This window comes from Perissodus microlepis, chromosome 19, assembly GCF_051167445.1.
Source record: "Perissodus microlepis isolate ML-2025 ecotype Zambia chromosome 19, ASM5116744v1, whole genome shotgun sequence".
NCBI classification, from domain to species: Eukaryota; Metazoa; Chordata; class Actinopteri; order Cichliformes; family Cichlidae; genus Perissodus; species Perissodus microlepis.
In genome coordinates, this window is record NC_140479.1 from 8,195,670 (window position 1) to 8,220,343 (window position 24,674).

At 44.1% G+C, this 24,674-nt stretch overlaps 3 protein-coding genes, 4 non-coding genes and 2 pseudogenes across 9 annotated transcripts in view; 2 read left to right on the forward strand and 7 right to left on the reverse strand.

Moving 5' to 3' along the window:
* LOC146365348 (uncharacterized) overlaps positions 1 to 14,568 on the forward strand; it is a 46,315-nt gene extending 31,747 nt beyond the window's left edge. For 2 of the 3 annotated variants that reach the window (XM_084914606.1, XM_084914608.1), the window contains 19 exons: positions 378 to 5,590; positions 6,650 to 6,688; positions 6,763 to 6,881; positions 7,098 to 7,275; positions 7,390 to 7,529; positions 7,941 to 8,067; positions 8,373 to 8,408; positions 9,017 to 9,171; positions 9,395 to 9,521; positions 9,633 to 9,778; positions 10,825 to 10,951; positions 11,036 to 11,062; positions 11,164 to 11,276; positions 11,628 to 11,760; positions 11,842 to 11,981; positions 12,398 to 12,521; positions 12,795 to 12,953; positions 13,594 to 13,756; positions 13,963 to 14,568. In XM_084914606.1, coding sequence (XP_084770732.1) covers positions 378 to 5,590; positions 6,650 to 6,688; positions 6,763 to 6,881; positions 7,098 to 7,275; positions 7,390 to 7,529; positions 7,941 to 8,067; positions 8,373 to 8,408; positions 9,017 to 9,171; positions 9,395 to 9,521; positions 9,633 to 9,778; positions 10,825 to 10,951; positions 11,036 to 11,062; positions 11,164 to 11,276; positions 11,628 to 11,760; positions 11,842 to 11,981; positions 12,398 to 12,521; positions 12,795 to 12,953; positions 13,594 to 13,756; positions 13,963 to 14,051 — 7,355 coding nt within the window. In that variant the 3' untranslated portion in view covers positions 14,052 to 14,568. The remainder of the gene's footprint in view (positions 1 to 377; positions 5,591 to 6,649; positions 6,689 to 6,762; positions 6,882 to 7,097; positions 7,276 to 7,389; positions 7,530 to 7,940; positions 8,068 to 8,372; positions 8,409 to 9,016; positions 9,172 to 9,394; positions 9,522 to 9,632; positions 9,779 to 10,824; positions 10,952 to 11,035; positions 11,063 to 11,163; positions 11,277 to 11,627; positions 11,761 to 11,841; positions 11,982 to 12,397; positions 12,522 to 12,794; positions 12,954 to 13,593; positions 13,757 to 13,962) is intronic. The other variant, XM_084914607.1, reaches the window with a different exon arrangement.
* Positions 14,469 to 24,674, reverse strand: part of LOC146365349 (NAD(P)H oxidoreductase RTN4IP1, mitochondrial-like) — a 65,836-nt gene continuing 55,630 nt past the window's right edge. The window contains exon 9 of the mRNA XM_084914610.1: positions 14,469 to 14,955. Coding sequence (XP_084770736.1) covers positions 14,830 to 14,955 — 126 coding nt within the window. The 3' untranslated portion in view covers positions 14,469 to 14,829. The remainder of the gene's footprint in view (positions 14,956 to 24,674) is intronic.
* Positions 14,954 to 21,203, forward strand: LOC146365350 (nucleic acid dioxygenase ALKBH1-like). Its single transcript, XM_084914611.1, has 7 exons — positions 14,954 to 16,046; positions 16,489 to 16,598; positions 17,113 to 17,261; positions 18,921 to 18,940; positions 19,929 to 20,019; positions 20,152 to 20,345; positions 20,423 to 21,203. The coding sequence occupies exons 1-7, from the start codon at positions 15,910 to 15,912 to the stop codon at positions 21,015 to 21,017; spliced, it is 1,296 nt and encodes a 431-aa protein (XP_084770737.1). The 5' UTR covers positions 14,954 to 15,909; the 3' UTR covers positions 21,018 to 21,203.
* On the reverse strand, positions 22,612 to 22,719 carry LOC146365351 (U4 spliceosomal RNA; annotated as a pseudogene).
* Positions 22,904 to 23,043, reverse strand: LOC146365352 (U4 spliceosomal RNA). Its single transcript, XR_014798743.1, has one exon. It is a non-coding gene; the product is annotated as a U4 spliceosomal RNA (small nuclear RNA).
* LOC146365353 (U4 spliceosomal RNA) lies at positions 23,393 to 23,532 on the reverse strand. Its single transcript, XR_014798755.1, has one exon. It is a non-coding gene; the product is annotated as a U4 spliceosomal RNA (small nuclear RNA).
* LOC146365354 (U4 spliceosomal RNA) lies at positions 23,717 to 23,846 on the reverse strand (annotated as a pseudogene).
* On the reverse strand, positions 24,031 to 24,170 carry LOC146365355 (U4 spliceosomal RNA). Its single transcript, XR_014798766.1, has one exon. It is a non-coding gene; the product is annotated as a U4 spliceosomal RNA (small nuclear RNA).
* Positions 24,520 to 24,659, reverse strand: LOC146365356 (U4 spliceosomal RNA). Its single transcript, XR_014798774.1, has one exon. It is a non-coding gene; the product is annotated as a U4 spliceosomal RNA (small nuclear RNA).

The following is a 24,674-nucleotide window of genomic DNA, read 5'->3' on the forward strand; positions in this document are numbered from 1 at the left end:
CTAAAATGAACAAGCGGGGTTTCATACAGAGATCTTGATGAAAATACAGACTGTTTTTCATCTGTTGGATCTGGACAAACATCTGGTTTGCAGATGTTTCTGCAGAAAAACACCAAATATTTAGGTTATTATTATCTGAAAAACAGTTGCCTAAATATGGAATAATTGCCAATAAAATGCAATCAAATAAAACATATAAAGTTAATAATAGATATCAATCAGATAGATATCACAATAAATATCACTGTAAAGCTCTGATACAGTTACTGGTATTTACTCCTAATATTTTAACCTGTTTATTTTTTATTTTGGCGGTGTCTCTGCTCCATCATAAGATCCATAATTTCCTGTTTGTCTGTGTTTTTTGTTTTTCCCAGCAGGAAGTGTCCCACCAGTGAAACCACCCAAAACCTTTTCTAAAAGAATCCATGGGGAGAGCGATACTCCGACCTCCAGCATCTCTCCACCTCCCACCAAACAAGAGAAAACTGTCTCATCAAGAATCTTTAAATGGAACGAAAACATCAAACAACACCAAAAAATGCCTGCAAAAGATTCACCTGAGACTTCGTCGTCTGTGAGCAAACTTCCCACAAGAGGCCAGAGAAGCTCCAATAAACTAAAACCCAGACAACGTTCCCAAAGTGGGAATTCTGAGGACTCAAATCACAACACATCGACAGAGACGGATGTAAAAGCACCTGAAAGCGTCACGGCGAATGAGCGTGACAGTAAAGACGTATTTAAATTCAAGTTGGAGGGAGAGGAATGTATTATAAAACACACCGATGAAACCAAAGTGAAAGAAAAAGAGATCGGAACCAGTACAGCAACTGAAGACATTTCAAACATCCAGCGGTTGCAAAACAGCGATGCAGTTATTACAGAAAGTGCTCCGGACACAGGAGCCGAGGTGCAGTCGAGCTGCGAGATCGACAAAGCAATTCCGTCTCAAGTTACTGATGGAAGTCGAGCGGAAACTGTGTCTGTTATTCAAAATAAAAACACAACACGAGAACCGAAATCCCCGTCACTGAAAACACTGAAGCTAACAGGAAACGTGAATAAAAACACGGCACCACGAACTCACGACACAAAACAAGCTCCTGAAGATGAAGCTGACATGCCAAGCAAACCCGCTGAGGGTGACAGCGTTCAAAGGGAGATACGTGGACGTATTCCTGCTAATAAAATAAATGCATTCACTTCCAAGCAAAAGATAAACAGCAGCAGTTTTCCTGCTAAACTGATGTCAAAGGATGACTCAGATCAGTCTAAACCAGCCAATACAGAGCAGCAAAAGGATTTATCAAGGGAGGATCAATTAACAAACGATAGGGACACGTCCCTGACATTAAACAGGGCCTTAGCAAAAGATGTTGAAGTAGAGGAGAAAAGCAAAGAGGAGGGTGGCAGGAAACCAGCAGAGAGCTTGGGCATTCAAACAGAGGCTGTGACTGTTGGTGAATTGTCCAAGAATGTTGAAAATCAGTTGCACAAAGAGGCTCTTTTACTCGCAGGAGGATCTGAAGGGAAAGGCTCAAAACCAAATGAAACGCTCAGTGACACAGCAGTGGAAAGCACTGAGTCACAGAATAGTTGCAAAGAGGCGCTCAAGGGCATAACCACAGAGAGAGCCATTACAAATTCAGAGAAATCAGCACATCTGTCATCAGAGGACAGAGGTTTATCAGCTGAATCCAAGGAAGAAACACAGACAGGGGTTACAAACGCTCTGAAAGAACAAACGAGGGAGGAGCAAGAAATACTCCATGAAACTACAAAACGGCAGTCTGAGATGCCTTTGAAAGAAAACAAAGAGAGCAGCGGTGAGAAAACAAAAGCATCAGAAGTGAAAAATGAATCCAAACTGCTTCTGACAAAAAATGAGGAAGTCGGAGGTGAAGACACAAGTCTGGACGACAAACGTGACAGAGATGTGAAAGGAAAACGAACTCCAGAAGTAAAAGACATGAACACGTTCGATGCTGAAGCTGATAAAGAAAAGAAGATTTTATTGAATGTGACTCAAGAAAACAAGAAGGCGGCCGCTGCTAAAGACCAAGGTGAGGACATTACAACAAAGGCTAATCTAAATCAGGACCTTGCAGAGGTGAAAGCCTCAAAGAAGACATCAGAAAAACATATTTTAAAATCAGATACAACTAAAGAAGTAAAAGGTGCCAGCACTGAAGCTACAGAGGATTTGTCAAAGCATAGCTTGGTGAGTGGGACTGAAGCTGTGAATGCTGACATTAAATCTAACATCCAGGAAGACCAAAAGTCCATAATTGTTGGAGACCTGGATAAGGACATAACAAAACCAGTCAAAGATCCAGATGATAAATTAGACCAGAAACCAGAAATGGTAAAAACTGGAGGTCAGGAGAAGATGCTGAAGAGCCCGAATATGGATGTTATTCAAGACCAGACCTCTCTAAGTACTGAACACACCAAAGAAAAAACCAAAACCAGTGACCTGTCAGTGGACAGTCTGGGGAATGATGCAGTGACTGCAGATAATGAAGTTGAACTTCAAGGTGAAAGTATAACAAAACCAGCCCAAGAAAAATCGGTTCAAGAGAAGACAGTGGAGAGCCAAGAAAAGGTGATAGTTCAAGAACTGATCTCAGTAAACACTAGTACAGAAGGTACCAGAGAAAAGACAGAAGTCAGTGATTCATCAGTAGAAAGCCCGAAAAAGGAGATGGGAGATATGAATGCTAATAGTGTTAGCAAACAACAGACTGACCAAGATGGAAATGTTCCCAAACCAGAGATGAACCAATCAACAGGTTCAAAAACCAAAGAAAAGACAGAAAACAAGGATAGTAACAAATCTGGTCTAAAATCTGATCTGAAAAAGCGAGTGGGAATAGTACAACCAGAGTCTGTCGTGCAGGCAGAAATCCAGATTCAAGACCTAAAGGTTGTCTGTGTTGAACCTAAAGACAAGAATGAGACCAAGGATTCATCAGCAGAAAGCTTGGTGAACAAGCCAAGAACTTTGGGTACTAACAGTGATGCTGGAATCCAACAGGACCTGAAGTCTGTAAAGGTTGAAGTTGACAACAAAGAGGAACTGACTGAATCTAAACTTTATGAATCTGAACAGAAACCAGAGACGGTCAGAGCAGAAGTTCAGGTTAAGACAACAGAGATCCAAAATACAGATGCAACCCAAGAACTGACCTCAGGTGGCTCTAGTGCTGACGATACTAATGAAAAAACCGAAGTCAAAGTTGCATCAACTGCAAATGCTGATAATGATGTTAGCAAACAGCAGGTCCAGGCTCCTGTAACCCTTAACAACCAAGATGGGTGCATAACGAAACAAGAGAGTGACAAATCAGCAGAATCCACAAGTCCAACATCTGCTCTAAAAGCAGAATCTCTGCAGGAGGCAACAGAAAGCCAAAATCAAGACCTAAAGGATGCTGATGAAGCTGAAGAGAAAGGTGACACCAAGGATTCATTAGCAGAAAGCTCAGTAAATAAGACTGAAGCTATTCAGCCTCATAGTGATGCTGGAATCCAACAGGATTTGAAGCCTGTAGAGGAAGCGAGCTCAACCACATCTGAAATTCAAGATCATAAAGTTAAACAGAAACCAGAGACAGTCAGAGCTGAAAGTCAGCAGAAGACAGAGATCCAAAATACAGATGCAACCCAAGAACTGACCTCGGGTGGCTCTAGTGCTGAAGGTGCCAATGAAAAGACTGAAGTAAAACTTGCGTCAATTCCAAATGCTAATAATGATGTTAGCAACCAGCAGATCCAGGCTCCTGTAACCGTTAACATAACAAAACAAGAGGGTGACAAATCAGCAGAATCCACAAGTCAAGCATCTGTTCTAAAATCAGAATCTCCACAGGAAGCAACAGAAAGCCAAAATAGAGGCCTAAAGGATGCTGATGGAGCTAAAAAGAATTCATTTGCAGAAAGCTCAGTAAATAAGACTGAAGCTCAACCTGGTCTACAACAGGGACCAGAGACTGCAAAGACAGAATCTACAGATGACATGGAAAGAAAAACTCAGGGTTCTGTGGAAAATAAAGGGAGTCCTGACTCCAAGATCTCATCAGCAGAGAGTTTGGAAAATGAAAAGGCTAACAATGAAATTAGCAGTCAAAAGGACCAGAAGAGCACACCTGTCAAAGTTGTGCAAATAAAGAAACCAGAGACAATTACTGAACCTCACACAGCTCCAGGTACTAACCAGGAACCGAAATCAAAGGCTGTAGCAACAAAGGATCTGAAGAAAACAACTAAAGATGCTGAATTAACTGTAACATCAAGTGTTTCCATGGCTGGAAAAGCAGCTGGCAAACAGGAACAGAAAAACCTCATTAAAGAGGTTGTTGGCGTGGATGAGAAACTAAAGGCTTCAAAGATGAATGCCAAGAAAGAATCACCCACTGTTGGTTCCAGCGAGGTGTTCCTGAAGGACAAAGACACAAAAGAAAAAAGAGAAACAGATGTTCTAGGTAGTGCTTTCAAAAAAGCACTACAGACTGCAGAGAAATCATCCACTTCATCCCCAAGTCTGCAATCAAATGCAGACTTTCCTTCCAGCTGGTTAGATGTGGAATCTCATCAGAAGAGAAGGGTCCACAAAAGAAGATTTAACACGTCTGCTAGTGTGGATGACCCTCTTGATGCCGATGATTTTATCAGGAACATTAAGGAAGGTGGGATGCCTTTCGCACTGCCTCCAAAGAAGCATGTTCATAAAAAGTCTCAACCTCCACATTTTGTCTTGCCGTCCATTAAGGAGGACCACTTCGAGAAAACGTTCGATCCTGAGGAATTCCAGTTTGGCTTAAGGAAAAATGGACGAACCTTTATTGACCTTTTACCTACGACAATTCTTAAACAAAAGGGAAATCAAAGGAAGGGGCAAACTCTGGAAAACAATGCCACACCCACTCCTGAACAGCAAGAAAAAACACTTGATGAGGTTGAAGGTAAATCTGCACTCCAGGAGGGGGCCAAAGCTGAAGCAGGAAAAGAGGGGCAAGACAATGGAGAAGAGCCTGTGAAGCTTACGTCAAGACTTAATAAGATTTCCATCCTCTCCAGCTTACTTACCACTCGTTCCACCAGGAAGAGTACAGAGGAAGTTTCCTCTGCCTCAAATAGCACACCTTCCTCTGACCAGCAGCAGGGCATGCCCTCACTCAGAAACGTGGAAGCTGCTGATTCATCAAAGCCTGAGGCCACACACATGGGTGGGACGGGCGTAGATCAAAGCCCGGTCACAGGAGGTGGTACAGGAAGAGTTAGTGAGTCAGTCTTTAGCTCCTCCTCTCCTCCTCCTCTTGTGCTGCCCTCGTTCTCTGACATAAAGCTGCCTGAACATTTAGAGAAATTACTGAAGAAGAACAAAAAAGAAACCGAGACCTCCACAGCGCAGACAATTCAAGCTAACCAGAATACAAAGGAGAGCATCGCTATGGACCAGGACCTGATAGCAGGTCTATCTAAAGTGGATCTGAACCTGAAGAGCCCTGAAGAACTTCCTCCAATCACCAACTACATACAGCAGCGCCCTCCAAATGGATTTCAAAAGACGACTTCAAAGCCAAAGGTAGGCACGAGACTTTAAATATCTTTGCCTGTTAGCAGGAAGGATTCTCAAAGCCTGAATGGGTTTTAATCAGCTAAGAAAATCTGCAAAGCACTCATAAGTTCCTAGTTTATATCCATGGCCACACACGCCCCACCTTCACACTGTTATGTGATGCTGTTGCAACCAAACTGTGAATCATTTACAAGTAAGGACAGGAAAGATGAACGTGTCCTCAATGTGGAATTCTCACAGGAAGTTTCTTCCAAGATCGGCTCCAGGCTGAGATGAAGTATTTGCATCTACAGGCAAATAAAGCAGACCTATAAAAAGAAATGTGTCTTTAAATAATCACACTGTTTGTTTCTCTGCCGCGGGCACGAGAGGAAACAGGAGCACTGGAAACTGATCAAAACAAATTAATATTAGCTGTTGACTTTAAGGTAGAACAAAATGAGGCAAAAACATTTACTGCACAGATGATTAAAATACCAAACTAACAGTAACTTTAACAGACTGCTAAGAGTACACTTTACACTCTGTGTCTTTAATATTGTATACTCTCATGTGCCCCATCTGTGGATGTTAAATACTAATCTTGCTAAAAATGTAGCACGTTTACATCTTTTATTTCTGTTGACGTCTCTTAGCATGCACTGCTCCTGTTAGCAAGTCTAAAATAAAACCTAAACTAGGGAAAGAAAGAGTAAAAGTATTATTGTAACTGTAACTGTTAAATGAATGGGACTTTACTAAAAGTAATGAATGAATACTTAAAGTTGCTGTGTGAGCACTCAGGTAACTGACAGCAGGTTACTCCAGGGTAACCAGGGTTAAAATAAGGAGGACTACCGTCCCAAACCTGACGTGGAAACGAACGACTGCCTTAAAACTAAAAACTAGAGGTGTCAGCAACGTGTTTACTGAGGTCATACAGACAAAACGGTTCTAGAATAAAAAAGCATTCGACTCACATGGCCGGGGCCATCAGGACGCACTCAGTTCAGACGACCACTCTAAGTAATATTTAAAATTCAGCTTTAAGTTCGTAACCTAAATCTTTTCCAACTCTTCTTGCAGATTCCTGCAGTAAGAGGGTTCCACAAAAGGCCTGGAAAGGTACTGCAGTGTATATCTAAACATAGATTGAATTTCTAATGATGGATTCCAGTGACATGTCTGTTTTGATCTAGATCCTCATACACGAGCATGCTCAGTTTGGAGGAGAGGCCTTTGAGCTCTACTCTGATGTAGAAGATGCCACCACCATGAAGCTGTCCCCCATCATATCAGTCAGAGTCATCAGAGGATGGTACGCGTTAGCATGCATCCACGCTTCAGTGTGATGATCACACGTGGACATAGTTAATGGAAAAACACTCCGTTTTGATTTAACCCCAAACAAACTTTACCATTGTAACGTAGCAGCACATTTTAACTTATCCAGGTGATGTGACTGAACTGTCCTCTGAAATCTTCGGTGCTTGTTCTGTGAAAAGTGTAGAATTACGTGATTGTGTCTCTTTAGCTGGGTCCTGTATGAGAAGCCTGGTTTCCAGGGCCGTATCATCGCTCTGGAAGAAGGTCCTACAGATGGCATCGTGAATGTCTGGGCAGAGGAGGAAAGGCCTGCAACGCTAGATGAGATAGGTGAACCTATTCCCACAGCGCCTGTGGTCATCGGCTCCATTCGACTGGCAGTGAGGGTGAGTTGGGTTTCATTTAACCTGATTCAAAAAGCTCAGTTTTCCAGGCTTATTGTAAATAAAGAAATGAACTGTCAAAGCTCTCACACAGTGTTATTTTTGTGTGTTTCATAGGACTACAGCATGCCCCAGATTGACCTGTTCTCAGAGGTGAACGGCTTGGGCAGGATGGCGTCCTACTTTGACGACACCGTAGAGGTCAGCTCCTATGGCATCCCACAGACCACCGGCTCCATTAAGGTCCATTCTGGAGTGTAAGTGGAGACTTAAATGTCCTTAAATGGGAATTTGCTGTTGTTGGTGGTACAGGCTCATTACAAATCTGAGATTAAATGCCAGAAAAAGAATATGTTTTAATTTGTTTACGTTATTAGTTATGATGTCTGAACCGGAGCAGGAACGCTGTGGAGGTTCAAGAGCACAGAAAGATAAAGTTTGATGGGAAATCATCCATCCGAGTTCTGTGTGTGAAGGAATGCAAGCGGCAGGCCGGAGCTTGTGGTTGTCCCAGTTAACTGCAGCAGATTCCTGATGGGTGGAGGGAGTAGTGAGAGTGCTCATTATTCCCTCCATTATGTCAAAGATTAACGTTTTCTTTCAGGAAAGTAACCCTTAAATGTTGAAATCCTGCTCAGCTTTCCTCCCCGTCTCGTGTCTGTCTGCAGCTGGCTGGTGTACACCGATCCAGGGTTTGGAGGGTTCGTGGGCGTGCTGGAGGTGGGAGAGTATCCCTGCCCGGAGGCCTGGGGCTTCCCTGAGCCCTTCGTAGGCTCGCTCCGACCCCTCCGAATGGTACAGTAAAGGAAATACACAATATGATGCTATGCAGTCTGATCAGCCACAACATTAAAACCAGTGAAGTTTATTACAGTGGCGTGTGTCAGGGTCGGATACATCAGGAAGCAAACTTGATTTCAAACCCAAAAGGTCAGAAAATCATCTGTTAGCAGAAACATCGCTGTGTTTATTTTAGTCATAGAACAATGTTTAATCTCAGTTAGCACAGGTGGTTCTAATGTTGTGGCTGACCTGTGAACGTTTGCACTTTACTGTAATTCTTCGAGTTACCTGAGTCTGATAGAGTGTCTTTATTACAGGGGCCGATAAAAGTGGAGCGTCCCAATGAAGTCAAGGTTTGTTCTGTTCTACGTCACATCTGTAAATACCTGCTGCACACATCAGCTGTGTTTCCTGAGAATCTCGGAGAATCTCAGTCGGACCTAAAGTGACGAGTTTAGTTCAGTCCAGACATGTTTGCCTGACACGATTCATTATGTTTGATGACTTGGCTCAGATTCAGTGGCCTGGGGAACAATTCAAAGGAAAAAGGATGAATTTCCTGTTACAGATCTCACTGTGGTTGAGATGAGGCTGAATTCCTGTGAAGCTGTTGGTTGAAGGAGAATGTGAATATGAAAAAACACCAAAAAATAGTCCAATGATGTCTTCACATCATGTTTCCCCAACATTTCTTTCTTTTCCTACGAGTTTAGTAGCGATACCTTTAGGAACAGGCCAAAGAAAGACCTCCTGTAACGAGCATGCTCAGGCATTTTCCCCCATCGGCTCCTTGTACGCTGACTGCTCCAAGCCTACAACCTGAACTTTAGCCTGCTTCCACTGACGGATGTGAAATATGTTACTCTACTAATCTGTGGAATGAATGGGATTGTACCTTCAGGCAGGAGTGGGCTAAAAACACACAGAGGTAAAAACTCCTGCTTGTGTGTCTGTCGTGCAGGCCTTACTGTACGAGAAGCCCAACTTTGACGGCGAGTGTTTAGAGGTTCACAGCGACATCTACAATGTACAAGAGCCGGACGAAGAATCCGACGAACCTGCTGTGAACAAGAAGACGCTGTGTGCAGTCGGGTCTCTGAAGATCCTCGGCGGCCTGTGAGTATTTATCAGGGGCACCATCATCATCATTCCAAATCCTAAATGTCACATCCTTAGAAGCTGGCTCACTTTGTCAGGTTACAGTCGTGTTGCGCATCGAACACATGGAAAAGCTGCACAGTGCACTTTAAACAGGGATCTTTAAAAGGCTTTACTGCTACAAATATCAGTTGGAAAAATGCCCTCAGGTCTGTAATGTGTCTTTGTATCAACGTTGAAGCTGGGTGGGCTACCAGGAGGCAGACTTTGAAGGCCAGCAGTACATCCTGGAGGAGGGGGAGTACCCTCACTGCAGCCACTGGGGGGGATCTGAGGACGGGCTGCAGTCACTTCGGCCTGTAATCGCAGTACGTATCACCTGAGACGCTAACCCGCAGGCTCCTGGTTGGAGCGCGTTTCCATCTGATGCAGCGATTTCTCTTTTTTAAACTTTTTGTCTGTGTCGCCTTCTTCGTCAGGACTTCCTGTCCCCGCACGTTAAGCTGTTCAGCGAGCAGGACTTCGGTGAGCGGAGCCTCAGCACCAACCTGCTGGGACCCGTCGTCAACCTGGAGGAGACCGGCCACGGTGCAAAGACCCAGTCTGTCGATGTCACCGGTGGAGTGTAAGTCAGACACACAAGAAGAAAGAAATGAACACAAAGCTCAAACTCATGTTCTCTCTCTCAGGTTTCGGGCGTGTGCTTCTCACGTTACAGTGTTTTATCACAGCGCACGCAAACATACACGCCTACAGCCTCAGAGGATGAATTACGGACGAGCCTGTGAAACGGATCCATTCATGGAATTGATGAAAGGAAGCTTCCCGAGGGCGGAGCTTTACAAAAACAGAGTTTAGTTACTATCAGAGGGCGTTAGAGGCAACTCGTAGGCTATGAAAGTTCAGAGTTCATGAGTTCGTGATTACAGTATAAAGCACTGTAGGTGACTGTTGTTGTGATTTAGTGATGCATAAATAACTCTAGTGATAACTTAATAACTTTAGTGATACATAAATAAATGGAATCAAATTGAACTGAAGATAAAAGTAGTGTGGTCATGTGCTGATAATCAGTAATGAATATCTGTGGGTTTCTTTTTTTCCAACACCTTAAAGGGCCAGTTCACCCAAACCACTCCCACAGTTTCTCTCCAGCTGATCGTTGAGATGTGCCAGCGCTGATTAAATATTTCATACTCGTGCGATACAGGGCTAAAAAACACTAAAGCAAGTCTGTTAGTTTTTACAGGGAAGATTTCTTTGTTGGTTTTCAGAGCTGGTTGGATTTGTTTGCCCAACACTCTGCTGTTAGCTCTGCGACGGCCTCGCCTGTCATTTTACAGCCTCTGAGACGAGGACTCGGCCTGTTTATACAGATAATGCTGCAGCTCAAGTCATTATTCAGAGAAACCTGAAGATGTGCTGTTTGCAAGCACTTCCTTGATTTTAGAGCAACAATGGCTTTTTGTTTTGGTTTCTTTGGAGTTAGGTGGTTTCCAGTTTCAGCAGACATCCCTGTAAAAGTATCCTAAACATAAACTTCATCCATGTAATGAGTGGGTAAATGGTGGCTCGTGTGCTTCTCGCGGTTACAGGATTCACTGCAGAGCTTGTGATGCAGATGAAAACATGGAGGCTGTGGTTTCATTTCTTAGCTGGTTGTCGTTGCAGGTGGGTGGCCTTTGAGAAGCCTGGGTTCAGCGGAGAACTCTACGTCCTGGAGAAAGGCATGTACGCAAACCCGGAGGACTGGGGAGCTCAGAACTTCAGGATCGCATCCATACAGCCCGTCTTCCACGTAAGAAACCATCAGCATCCGTTAATCACACAAAGGCTTAACGTCATAAAAGGTGCATCTCTAACAGCTCTGTTTGTTCTGCAGGACAGCATGGGAACCACAAAATTCAAGGTATCGCTCGTTCGTGTGCAGCTCAGCATCAATCAGAAATGATGAGGAGTCTCTGTTAGTGTGTGCTGCTGGGTCGCTGAGGCTGTTTGGATGTGTTACAGGTCCAGCTCTACTCCGAGGAGCACTTCCAGGGACGGCTGGTGTGTCTGGAGGACAGCGCGGCAGCTCTGGATGAAGACTTCACACCCAGGTCCTGTAAGGTGCTGGCTGGCAGGTAGACAACCACCACAAGCCTGTTTTAGGGAATCTTTGTCCTTTTCAGAGTACTCTCCTGTAAGACGTTCTCATATAGAACAATGTTTGTTTCTGTTCCTCTACGTCAGGAATTAAACTCTTATCTTCTGATTTTAATGCTCAGAGTTAGTTAAACAAAAAAAGATTGACTCTTGGAGTGGGTGGAAAATTGATTTGGTTGCAGTTTATCAAACTTCAAATGTGTTTTTATCGGAATTGATGTCATGTGGTTATCGTCTGTACTTATGAAGTCATGAGGGGTCAGAAATGCTGCTGCACGAGGTAACATTTTTGCATGGCTTCATTCAATATACTGCATATTTGTTGTCAGCTGGGTGGCATATGAGGGATCCCAGTTCACGGAGAACATGTACATCCTGGAGGAGGGGGAGTACCCCAGCACAGAGGCCATGGGCTTCCTGTCCTCAGACTCGAGCTTCCGGTCCATCCGGACTGCAGGACATGTGAGTGTTTGTTCTCCCTGGACGTGTCTTCGGCCCTCTGTGTGCTCTGTGTGAACTCAACCCTCTGCTCTCAACCTCCAGGAGTTCTCTCTGCCGTCCATCGCCCTGTTCATGAAGGTGGGCTGCAGAGGTCGCAGGGTGGTGCTGACGCATGAAGCTGTGAACCTGCATCAGGCCGGCCTGGATGCTCGCATACGCTCCCTGGTGGTGGACGGAGGAATGTAAGTGACAGAGATGAACGTTTGAGCCTCTGCTGGTTTATAAATGTGACAGACACCTGCCATCTGCACCAAGGTTTTATATGCAGCAGGTTCTGGTTCAGAATGGACCTTTCAGGTGTGTCTGCACACCTGGTCATAGAAGCGTAATTATGCAACAGTGAATGAAAATATTGTTATCGTATAACAGTAATCAGCAGTTCACCACAAAGTACTGAACTTGAATTATAAGTCGGCCCAGTGAATGTTTTGTTTCATCCAAATAATTGGACACATTTTATTAGCAGCCTTTTGTGTGTAAAGTCATCACTTCCTGTGACCCGGAGGCTTTAAAACTGTGTGACGGGGCCCCTGGCTGGAGCAATACAGCCACTGCAGGGAGCTGACAATGAGCTAAAACGATGTCCGTCTGTCTCCAGGTGGGTGTTGTATGAGGGCAGTAACTACAGAGGTCGACAGCTGATCCTCCAACCAAGCCAAGAGGCTGATTTATTTCAGCATAGCGGCTTTCAGCGGATTGGATCCCTCCGCCCATTACTGCAGGTAAGTCCTGACTGGCCCATTTAACGCCAGCACCTGAGATGTTTTTGGATTGGTGTTATTTGAGACTTTGGTCATGTTTAACATGAACATCTACCACAGGAACAGGAGAGGCAGAGTAGGTCCTCTTTAAGTGAGAGCGACTTCTATTTATTTCAGTAGAAATGTTAAATGTGTTTGTCTTTGCATCGAATGCCAGACTGATGCTTCGTGAATCTCTTCCTGACGTCCACTGTGACTAACATCTGTATTTTGTACTTGTTGCTCCTAACACAGAAACCAATGTACTTCCGCCTGAGGAACAGGGAGACGGGATGCATGATGTCTCTGACGGGAACGCTGGATGACATCAAGCTGATGAGAGTGCAGGCCGTGGAGGAGTCGGGGGGAGAGGAGCAGGTGTGGCTCTATCGGGATGGATATCTCACCTGCAAGGTACGCTGGCGAAAACTGCTGAAACTGACAGCTGCACAGTGCGTTTATCCTGCGCTGGACGGGTTCTCACATGAGCTTATTTACTCTGAACCTCATTCACACAAGCACGTTTTCCATGCTCATTCCCTGCAAGTGCTTCCAACATTCACACACATCCAGACTCCAATCGGAGTATCTTGGCGTTAGTATCCTGCCCAGACCGCATGCCAAGGATGTTTGGCGTGCAGATTAGTAGGAGACCTGCTCTACCACCTGAGCTACAGCCACGGTAGCACTACGTACAGCTAGATTCGGGCTTTTAATTCGGTGCTAAATTCTGAATTTCTCGTACTTACCTGCACATGGTTTGATAATCCGTCCTACTTCTGCTTCTGTTTATAAATCTTTGGGTTTAAGGGTGCGTCTCAAATGTTTTCGGGTCTCTTTGTTCTGTACTTGTTGGTTCTTCTCTTTTTTGCTTCCTCACTTTGTAAAAACTCAGCGTCTCCCATTGAAAGAGCCTTTTTCCTCCACCCCTTCCCACCTGCTGGTTCATGTTACAGAGGGAGAGTAGAGCATGTTCAGCAAGTTCATTTTAATCATTTTCAATATGAACTTGTTTCCTTGTTAATGCTGACCACTTCCTCCTCTGCGTCCTCAGGTGGTTGAGGACTGTTTCCTGGAGTCCTCGGGCAGCGTGATGATGGTGGGCAGCCGTATTTGCATTTCTCCCGAGCGAGGCAAAGATAGCCAGCTGTGGAACATCAGCCCGGACGGTGTGGTTCACAGCAACCTCAAACCAGACCTCATCCTGGAGGTCAAAGGTCAGACACCTCTATTTTTACACCTTCAGTTCACGTTACTTTTTTTTTCTTTGCTGTTCATTTTACGTTGAGCTGATTAAAAAGTGATAACTAATTTTTTTAAGAAAACTAAAATGCAAAATTAAAAGTTGACTGAAATAATCTGAGCGCGTGAGCGTCACGTGCTGCAGTGATGACTGAACTCGAGCTGTGTCGTCTGTTTCCAGGTGGGCATCAGTACGATAAAAACCAGGTGATCCTCAACACGTTTGATGAGCGAAAGCTGAACCAGAGGTGGAGTTTGGAGCTGCTGTGACGACTCTCACGGCCTCCTGACGGAGCTCCGTCACGCTGGGCCCTCAGACGCAGCTCCGCCGTGGAGCCCACAGCGATGTTCGCTGTCGTGTTTGCTGGGAAACACGATGCGCTGGATTACGAGCTCACGTTGATGAACAAAATGTTTTTAGCTGACCTTTAACCCAAAGACTGTTTACTTCAGCGAGACCTCTGCCCTGTTTCAATGCTGCACCTTTTCCTGTACGGTACTTCTCTTACACTCCAGAAGCTGTTTGTAGATCAAAGTGATCCGCTGTAAAGTTTTTAATTTTTTTACACACACACACACACACACACACACACACACCGTCGTTTGTACAGAACCACTGAGTGTCAAGACTTTGAGTTTAACTCTGCTGCCCTCTGCTGGTTGTAAATGTGAGAATATTGTTACACATTAAAATAATAATGTGATGTCTTTATTTTAGTTTTTGAAACACTGACAGTGAAGAGTTTCCTTTGAGTCACTGAAAAATAAAAGCTTTTTTTTAAGCTGACAGCAGTTTTAGTGCTTGTTATTATTATTATTAACCTTTATTTAACCGGGAAAATCCCATTGAGATTAAAAACCTCTTTTTCAAGGGAGACCTGCTCAGATCCTCAGCAAACAGTGGAAAAGAAACAGCCACACAAACCTGACGAAAAGGTAAACAATGTACTTTGGATAGAAAACAAAGTGCAATGTGTCTTTGGTTTTGTGGGCGGAGTCTATAAAAGCATTGACAGCACTCAATAAGAAAAGCCCACGATGTGCAGAGCTATACGTCGTCACCCCCTTTGCTGATCTGGACTACCGTCTTTCCTCGGGCGTGACCCTTCTCCACCTTCTCAAAGGCCTGAAGCACTTGTGAAAAGCTGAAGGTCTCCTCCACCACGGGCCGGATCTGAGAGGGAGGAGACAAATAAGTGAGCAAGTTCTCTTAAAGTGTGTTTCTCCTTATAGTCACAGCTCCTGTTCCAGTGAGGATGTTCACATTAAACGTGGCCAAGTCAGTATATGGCTGTATCCCAATTCAAGGTCTGCAGCCTTAAAGGCCGCATTTTAAGGCCGATTACGTCACCGCGACACGACGAAGGCTGTCCCAATTCGAAGGCTGCTCGAAATGCGGCCCTCAAATGCGTCCTTCATTTCCCTGAATTTTAAGAACGTGGCGGTGTAGACTTCGTGGCCCAACATATCCCAGAATGCATAGCGCGGCGGTGGGTGTGGATAATTTTGCCGAAAAAAAACGGCGGATGAGGGGCGCCCAAAGAGTAAACTTTAAGTACTGAATATTATGTCACTTATTTATGTGCAAATGTTTAATAACGAAGAACATTAAAACATTACTGTTGGCCACATGTCGGCAAAGTTATGTGACAGTAGCGACATTTGTACTAACGTGGTTTTAAAGCCTTTACTTTAAAATATACGCCGTTCAATAGCTGAGCTTAATCGTACAGAGAACGATCAAAGCTCATGTAGAAACAAACAAACAAATGAACAAAAGATTTTCTCCTTCATTTCTGTCAAACAAAGCTGTATGAAACGTTTCCAGCTGTTAGTATCATGGTTGCTAGGCAACCTGGGCAGCGCAACGGAGGCTAGACCGTCCCATTTCACAAGCCTCGCACTTCCGGCCTTAGCGGTCTTTAAGTACGCGGCCCTTGAGGATCGTTGAGGCTGCGTACTTTAAGGCTGCAGACCCTGAATTGGGATACAGCCATAGAAACATGTTACAGTTTGTCTCTCCCCGCTCGCGCTGTTAACTGTTTAAATATCTGTTTGTTTGTTTGTTTTGTTCTTTCATTTTTGTTAGTTTTTACTTCCGGAGCAGGGCGTACAAGACAGTGATGTCATGGCTAAGATGGCAGCCTCCATGGTGGAGGGTGGAGAAGATTCGTTTCGGAAGATATTCAAGTTTTACAGGAGAAGGAACCCCCCGCCGGACCTTAGCGACGTCATCGACTTTTCCAGGTGTGCGCCCGGTGAGCAGCAGCGTTTAGCAGCCATCTTTCTCCTTGTTCTTTTTCATGGGTCAGTTTGAAGTTTGACTTCTCTGACCAACAAAGTGAACAGTTCCACAGGTCACCTCCACCTGCCCTCACCTGTCCACTTTCATTTCTGATCTGGTTTTCGTGTAAATCAAACTCACCTGGATCAATCATTTCATCGATCATACCCATGACTGTGTGTCACAGAGGGAAGTTTGAAGGTGGTCGAAGCAGCAGACAGGTGTGAGGGTCAGAGTTCAAACACGAACAGTCTGAATCTGCAGATCACCTGAATCCACCTGACTGATGTCACAGTGGACCGGGTGTCACCTGACTGGTTCAGGTCTGCTGAAGAACAGGTGCACCTGAGCGAAAATGATTTTACAACCCTGACGTGTGTGTGTGTGTGTGTGTGTGTGTGTGTGTGTGTGTGTGTGTGTGTGGATTGTTCCAGTTAACCTCAACGCTGCCGCGGTGAGCGATGTGGAAGCCACTAGAGTCGGATTACAGCCCGTCAGAGAGTGGCGAGCCTTCGGCCTGCGAGGACACCCAGGTACACGCTCACGTCAGAGTTTAAATAAAGTTTTGAGAGGAGGTGCAATGCGTGCGGTCTGGTTCAATTCAGTCCGGCTGTAAAGAACCAAATAACAGCGACAGTTGCCTCGCGGCGCCTCGTACTGTAAGGTAAAGCGTAGGAAGAAGCCGGCTCTGAGGCAGGTTACTGAGAGTTAGTCTCATTTTTCCATGTTTCAGGAACTGAAGTGTTTTTAGTTTAGCTCAGTAGAATGGTCAGTTCTGATTGGCTGTCCACTGGGAACGTAATGTCAGCATCGTCTTCATCCAGCGAGGACTCGCTGGATGAAGACGATGCTCTGCATTCACTCTGCTGTGGCCTGCTGCTGAACACACGAGCTGCTTTATGTCTTTGTTACCTGCTTCATATGAAGCAGGTAACAAATGCTTCATCTGAAGATGGCCCATGAACTGGACCGAGTTTAGTGCTCTGGGTACACGATGATGATGATGATGATGATGATGATGATGATTCTGCGCTCTTCCTCGTCCAGGGTTCATCTTCATCTCCGATCCGTTCCTTCGCGGCACGCAGCCGTTCTGGCTCCGACAGTGTCTGAAGATTTACCCTCAGAAACCAAACATCTGCAACCTGGACATGCACATGTCCCCCTTAGAGACTCAGGACATCTGGGGACAGAGCGTGCACTATGGGCTCAAAATGTGGTCATAAATATTTTGTACTTGTAAAAAAGATTTGTGTGTGTGTAAAAAAGATTTGTGTGTGTGTAAAAAAGATTTGTGTGTGTGTAAAAAAGATTTGTGTGTGTGTAAAAAAGATTTGTATGTGTAAAAAGAATTTGTGTGTGTGTAAAAAAGATTTGTGTGTGTAAAAAAGATTTGTGTGTGCGTAAAAAAGATTTGTGTGTGCGTAAAAAAGATTTGTGTGTGCGTAAAAAAGATTTGTGTGTGCGTAAAAAAGATTTGTGTGTGGACTTAGGAAAAAAAAACCCTGCAAGTTACAAGTACGAATTTTGACCCTATTTTTCTTCCTTTCATCTGATTGGTCAATGTCATGTCAATCACAAATGTAACAATCCAATCAGAGAACAGATGGGTTTGGCTGTTGGAGGGGTGCTTTTTTTGAACTGCAGGTCTTTGAAGGGAATAAATGCCCTTTTATATGCCAACCCAGCGTTTTCCTTCATCACCACGAAGGAAAACAGCCTGTGGTCGTCCGAGTTTGGTGATTTTTGTGTCACAGGTCTACGTGTTTAATATAGGGACTTCCACAGCCTTTTCAACAGCGCTGCGGACCGCGGGGTGGGGGCGGGCAGTGTTTTGGAAATGACAGTCTTCATTACAAAGCTTTCTTCGTTATGAATTAGCATACATGTTTTTATTGAACATTTGAAGAACCAGCAAAAAAAACAGAAACTCTTGTAGAGGACATAAAGTCAGAGATAGAAAAGACAAGGAGCAGGTGCATCTAGTACAGGTAGAGCTGCTGCAAAAACCCACAGAGCCCAGCAGCCAGCGTAACAAATTCTGGATCCTTTGCTTTTAGTTAGCAGTTAGCATTAGCAGCACATCCTGCGTCTGATGTGAAAGGACTTTTATGCTGCGCACTGTGACTCACAGCAATGGTCCCGGGTCAGCCCTGACTTTGTGTTAAACTAATCCTAAAGTAATAATGGTATTTCTAACCACTGATATACCACAACTTTTTCCTTTCAACAGCTACTGAAAGTTAGGGGACCTAGCTGCTATCGGATATTTATATAGAGATCCTCCAGCTTCAAACTGTATCACCCTTCAAGGACCTGCAGTTCAAAAAAGCGCCCCTCCGACAGCCAAACCCATCTGTTCTCTGATTGGATTGTTACATTTGTGATTGACATGACATTGACCAATCAGATGAAAGGAAGAAAAATAGGGCCAAATTTGTACTTGTAACTTGCAGGGGTTTTTTTTCTAAGTCCACACACAAATCTTTTTTACGCACACACAAATCTTTTTTACACATACAAATCTTTTTTACGCACACACAAATCTTTTTTACACATAGAAATCTTTTTTACGCACACACAAATTCTTTTTACACACACAAATCTTTTTTACGCACACACAAATTCTTTTTACACACACAAATCTTTTTTACGCACACACAAATCTTTTTACACATACAAATCTTTTTTACGCACACACAAATCTTTTTTACGCACACACAAATCTTTTTTAGACACACACAAATCTTTTTTACACATACAAATCTTTTTTACGCACACACAAATTCTTTTTACACATACAAATCTTTTTTACACATACAAATCTTTTTTACAATTTATGACCACATTTTGAGCCCATAGTGCACAGCCTGAGGTGAGACTCACAGGTGTGTACAGGAACGTGCTGCACAGGTCACAGCAGGAGGAGCTCGACCTCCCGATGAAGGTAAACAGTCTACTACCAGCAGGGGTCACTGCAACGCCACCACAGCCTCCAGCTGCTCAGGTGTATCTGCGCCTCGTCATGCGTGCGTGTGCGTGTTTGGAGGTGGCGGTCTGAGCATGGCTAAAGACCATCAGAGCTCTGAGTTTACAGCTGATTTTCAAACCGTTTCGCTTCTTCCAAATCCTCAAATTATGCAAATGACCCAGTTTAAAATGCCACATTTTCTCCCCCAACATTCCTCTAACATTCCTCTGATCTTCCCCCAATGTTCCTCCAATGTTCCTCAGATTTTTCCCAAATGTTCCTCTGATGTTCCCATGATATTCCTCTGACATTACTCTGACGCTGCCCCAACGTTCCCCCAACAATTCCTCTGACATTCGCCTGACGTTCTGCTGATGTTGACAGGAGCGCAGATTGTTTCTTTAACCTGATGTTCGTATTGCCATCGTTGGTGTCGAGCAGCTGCTTTTTGTGACCTTCTGCTGTGAAAGCTGAGAGTGAAGTGAAAAAGTGAGGAAGGGTTAGTGTTTATGAGAGTACAAACAAAACCTCGGAGCCTCTGTTTCCTATTTTATGCAAGAAAAAGCAACTCAAGTGTTTAATTACTGAAAATCCTCGTGCTCGACTGCTGCAGTGTCTAATGAATTCAGTGCCACCAGGTGGCGCTGTTTTAAGGTCCGCTGTTGTTTGCAGGTTTGGGGAGCTCAGCTGCTGTCGGATCTTTGAACAAACTGTGTGCCCTCGTCTTCCTCTTTAACCTATTTCAGAATCAGCATACTTTACTGATCCCTAAGGACATTATGTGGGTTACAGTTGCTCCAGTACAGTAACAGACCAGACTATTTAACAATGCGATATGTTCCAGATCTACAGATTTAAGAAATAACACAATATGTAAAACTTTGATCCGCAGATCTTCTCTGGCTGGAAAACGAGAAGCGCAGACTCTCCTGGAGCGGCTGCGCTGGGTCACGCTGGGCTATCATTACAACTGGGACACAAAGGTGAGCATCTGCTTCACCTCTTCACTGCTGCTCCTCCAGAAGCACAGGCGGGGACGGTTTTAGAGCAAACGTTTGCCACGGTCTGTTGTGGTGCCCTTTCTCTTCATCTCATTCCTCCCCTCCTGTTTGCAGACGTACTCTCCCAGCAGTCACACTCCTTTCCCACGTGACCTCCACCTCCTCTCCGCTCACGTGACAGCTGCCTGCGGCTTCCCTGGCTTTATCTCGGAAGCGGGAATCCTCAACTATTACCGATCAGACTCTTCTCTGGGAATCCACGTGGACGAGTCGGAGCTGGACCACACTCGACCGCTGCTGTCGTTTAGGTGGGACGCTTGTTTTTTCACCGTCGTTATGCGAAGGACATGTTTGAATTCCCTGTTTTTCCGTGTTGCCTTTACAGTTTTGGTCAGTCAGCCATCTTTCTCCTGGGCGGCCCCCGCAGACAGGACCCCCCCACAGCCATGCTCATGCACAGTGGGGATGTGATGGTGATGTCAGGGCCCAGCCGCCTTCTGTACCACGCGGTCCCACGAATCCTCCCTGCACCTCCGGGGCGTCTGGCATTAGAGACGGGGGGATGCATCCAGACCCCCCCACCACAGGAAGGCTCCGTGGTGGAGCCGGTGTCCGAGGAGGAATGGGCTGTCTGCTCCAGGTACATCCAGAGCTCCAGAGTGAATGTGACTGTCAGACAGGTGCTGGCACCTGGACAGAAATTTCCAGAAACTCCCCGTTCTCACCAAACCGCGGACACTGGACAGACGGACGGATACGATGATGGAGAGAGCGGAAAGAGGAAGAGGAGCAGCAGTGACTCTCCTTATGCTGCAGAGACTCACAGCACGGACCTCCATGAAGGACTGCTTCTGCTTGGTTACTGTGTTTATTTGTTAAAGGATTTATGGAGGTCAGTGTGTAGATGCTGCCAGAGACGGGACGAGACCCGATCTAAAGATGAACTCTTAGGAGTCGGTCTGGATCCAGTTCAGTGTTAAAATGATTGTTTAACGATTGTGTGAATACAGTCCTTGGTATCTTCAACTGATTCAGTGAGCAGTAGTCATGAAGAAAGAAGATATAATCCAGTACCCAGATCGAGCTCTATGTATGTATGCAATGTTCCCTCTAAGCTGTGCACGTGTGCAATTGCGCACTGCTGGCACGTCTCTGCGCACAGAAAATCTGCATTGCGCACAAAAAAAATCTAACCTGAATTGAAATTAAAACTTTAACAATTATGTTCTCCAGTGTGAGTCAGTGACTGGCTGCTCCCGTATGGGATCAGAACGATGCCACCTTATCCCAAAGTCCAGCCAATGATGCGATTCACATTCGTATATACACAGCTAATCAACGTGGCTGACAGGCTATGACAGCGTCCTTATGTGCCGACACCGGTGTTTTAGCAAGCAAAGCGGCTGATGTGGAGTGAAGCCATGTTAATGACAACGTGTACATCCATTGGAGACGTGAGCAGGACAGACGGAACAACTGACGGGAAAAGTGTGGACTTTATACCAGTTTTTAAATTGTGTTGATCGTTGTTTATATTTACTGCAGGAAGAAACGGTAAAAACATTGTTTTATAAGGAAAACGCTCGAAAGCCTGTGAGCAAAAACAAAACCAAAAACACCCTCACTGTGAGAGATTTGCGCCATAGTTAGTGTGTAGTGTAGTCAATAGTTTTGTTGTGTGTGTCAGAACAATGATGCAGAACAGCTGATTGTGCTGTAAATAGTTTGAAACACCTTTAAAAAGAAAATAGCTGCAAAAAAAAAAAAATAGCTGTATTACTTTTTTGAAGAAGTATTTTTTTCTTTTTTCTTTTTTTTAATACAAGATGTGATATTGAACAATGATGTTCATATCGATATCAGCTGGATAGTGTAGTGGTAAGACTCTACGCCTTTGGAGTCAGAGTCACAAGTTCAAGTCCTACTTGAGCCTCTGCATCCAGTGCTTATCTCTCATGGTGATGAGGTACAACACATGTGCTACGGCAAGGAGGAGTCAGGACGCCAAGATGGGGGATATCGTCCTCTCCGAGGTTGGCAACATTGAGCTTAGAATGTGAGGTTTGTTGAGCAACAGCAAGCTAAGATAATCAAATTACCTGTGCAGGATGTTAACACTTGGAAATATAGAAGTAGAAAAGTATTTATTGTGTAGGAACTGCAGGTTATTCTTGTTTTTTAAGTAAATACTATAAAAGATTTAACTTTGTTTCAAGTTTTTTTTTTTTTTTTTTTTTTTTTTTTTTTTAACACTACTGTTTACTTCCAACTCCAAGTGTTAACATCCTCCACAGGTAATTTGATTATCTTAGCCTGCTGTTGCTTTTGAGTAATGTCTCCTAACACCACGTAGCCTTTGAAGGATGCCACCAGTTCAGTACTTTTGAACTCTCATTGCGCTCTCAGGACTCTTGAGCTCTCTCTCTCCAAACCTCACATTCTAAGCTAAATGTTGCTTCTATCCTTCTATCCTGATTGAGTTTGATAATACCTGACAACTTCCCTCAATGAAAACGAGGGGTAGACATTATAAATTGACAACGCCAGAAATTAACATTGAAACAAAATACAAGGTCTCCTGAGTGACCAGCAAAAATTGCCATAGCTGACTGTGTTTTCAACCAGCAATAATCACGTCTCAGTAGAACTTCATAGACTATGAAATTGCCTCTGCACAAGAATAACCAGTGAGCTTCAGCTTTTCAGCTGGGTATGAATCAACACTCGCATCACAGTGCTGTCAAATGTTGGGTGATGCAAGAACTCACTGGGTTTGAGAATACCTGACACCTTCCCTCAATAAAAACGACGGATAGACATCGTAAATTGACAACGCCAGAAATTAACATTGAAACAAACTACAAGGTCTCCTGAGAGACCAGCAAAAATTTCCATAGCTGACTGTATTTCAAGTCATCAAGGCGGGAATTGGTTAAAGTTTTCAACCAGCAATAATCACGTCTCAGTAGAACTTCATAGACTATGAAATTGCCTCTGCACAAGAATAACCAGTGAGCTTCAGCTTTTCAGGTGGGTATGAATCAACACTCACATCACTGATGGTGCACTGTCAAATGTTGGGTGATGCAAGAACTAACTGGGTTTGAATTGGGGGATTACTCACGTGATTGGTTGATCATTTGGAAATCCCGCCCATTTATTGGTTCAGTTAATTGTATGCATTGACCAAGAGCAAAGGGTCAATACTTTGCTTCAGTCGATGCAGGATTTGAATCCAATCTTGTGTTAATGTTGCCAAGAACTCTAAATACCTGACAACTTCCCTCAATGAAAACGACGGATAGACATCGTAAATTGAAAACGCCAGAAATTAACATTGAAACAAACTACAAAGTCTCCTGAGAGACCAGCAAAAATTGCCATAGCTGACTGTGTTTCAAGTCATCAAGGCGGGAATTGGTTAAAGTTTTCAACCAGCAATAATCACGTCTCAGTAGAACTTCATAGACTATGAAATTGCCTCTGCACAAGAATAACCAGTGAGTTTCAGCTTTTCAGCTGGGTATGAATCAACACTCGCATCACAGTGCTGTCAAATGTTGGGTGATGCAAGAACTCATTGGGTTTGATAATACCTGACACCTTCCCTCAATAAAAACAACGGATAGACGTCGTAAATTGACAACGCCAGAAATTAACATTGAAACAAACTACAAGGTCTCCTGAGAGACCAGCAAAAATTGCCAAAGCTGACTGTGTTTCAAGTCATCAAGGCGGGAATTGGTTAAAGTTTTCAACCAGCAATAATCACGTCTCAGTAGACTATGAAATTGCCTCTGCACAAGAATAACCAGTGAGTTTCAGCTTTTCAGCTGGGTATGAATCAACACTCGCATCACAGTGCTGTCAAATGTTGGGTGATGCAAGAACTGATTGAGTTTGATAATACCTGACAACTTCCCTCAATGAAAACGACGGATATAAATAGGAAATTGAAAATGCCAGAAACTAACATTAAAACAAATTACAAAGTCTCCTGAGAGACCAGCAAAAATTGCCATAGCTGACTGTGTTTCAAGTCATCAAGGCGGGAATTGGTTAAAGTTTTCAACCAGCAATAATCACGTCTCAGTAGAACTTCATAGACTATGAAATTGCCTCTGCACAAGAATAACCAGTGAGCTTCAACTTTTCAGGTGGGTATGAATCAACACTCACATCACTGATGGTGCACTGTCAAATGTTGGGTGATGCAAGAACTAACTGGGTTTGAATTGGGGGATTACTCACGTGATTGGTTGATCATTTGGAAATCCCGCCCATTTATTGGTTCAGTTAATTGTATGCATTGACCAAGAGCAAAGGGTCAATACTTTGCTTCAGTCGATGCAGGATTTGAATCCAATCTTGTGTTAATGTTGCCAAGAACTCTAAATACCTGACAACTTCCCTCAATGAAAACGACGGATAGACATCGTAAATTGACAACGCCAGAAATTAACATTGAAACAAACTACAACGTCTCCTGAGAGACCAGCAAAAATTGCCATAGCTGACTGTGTTTCAAGTCATCAAGGCGGGAATTGGTTAAAGTTTTCAACCAGCAATAATCACGTCTCAGTAGAACTTCATAGACTATGAAATTGCCTCTGCACAAGAATAACCAGTGAGTTTCA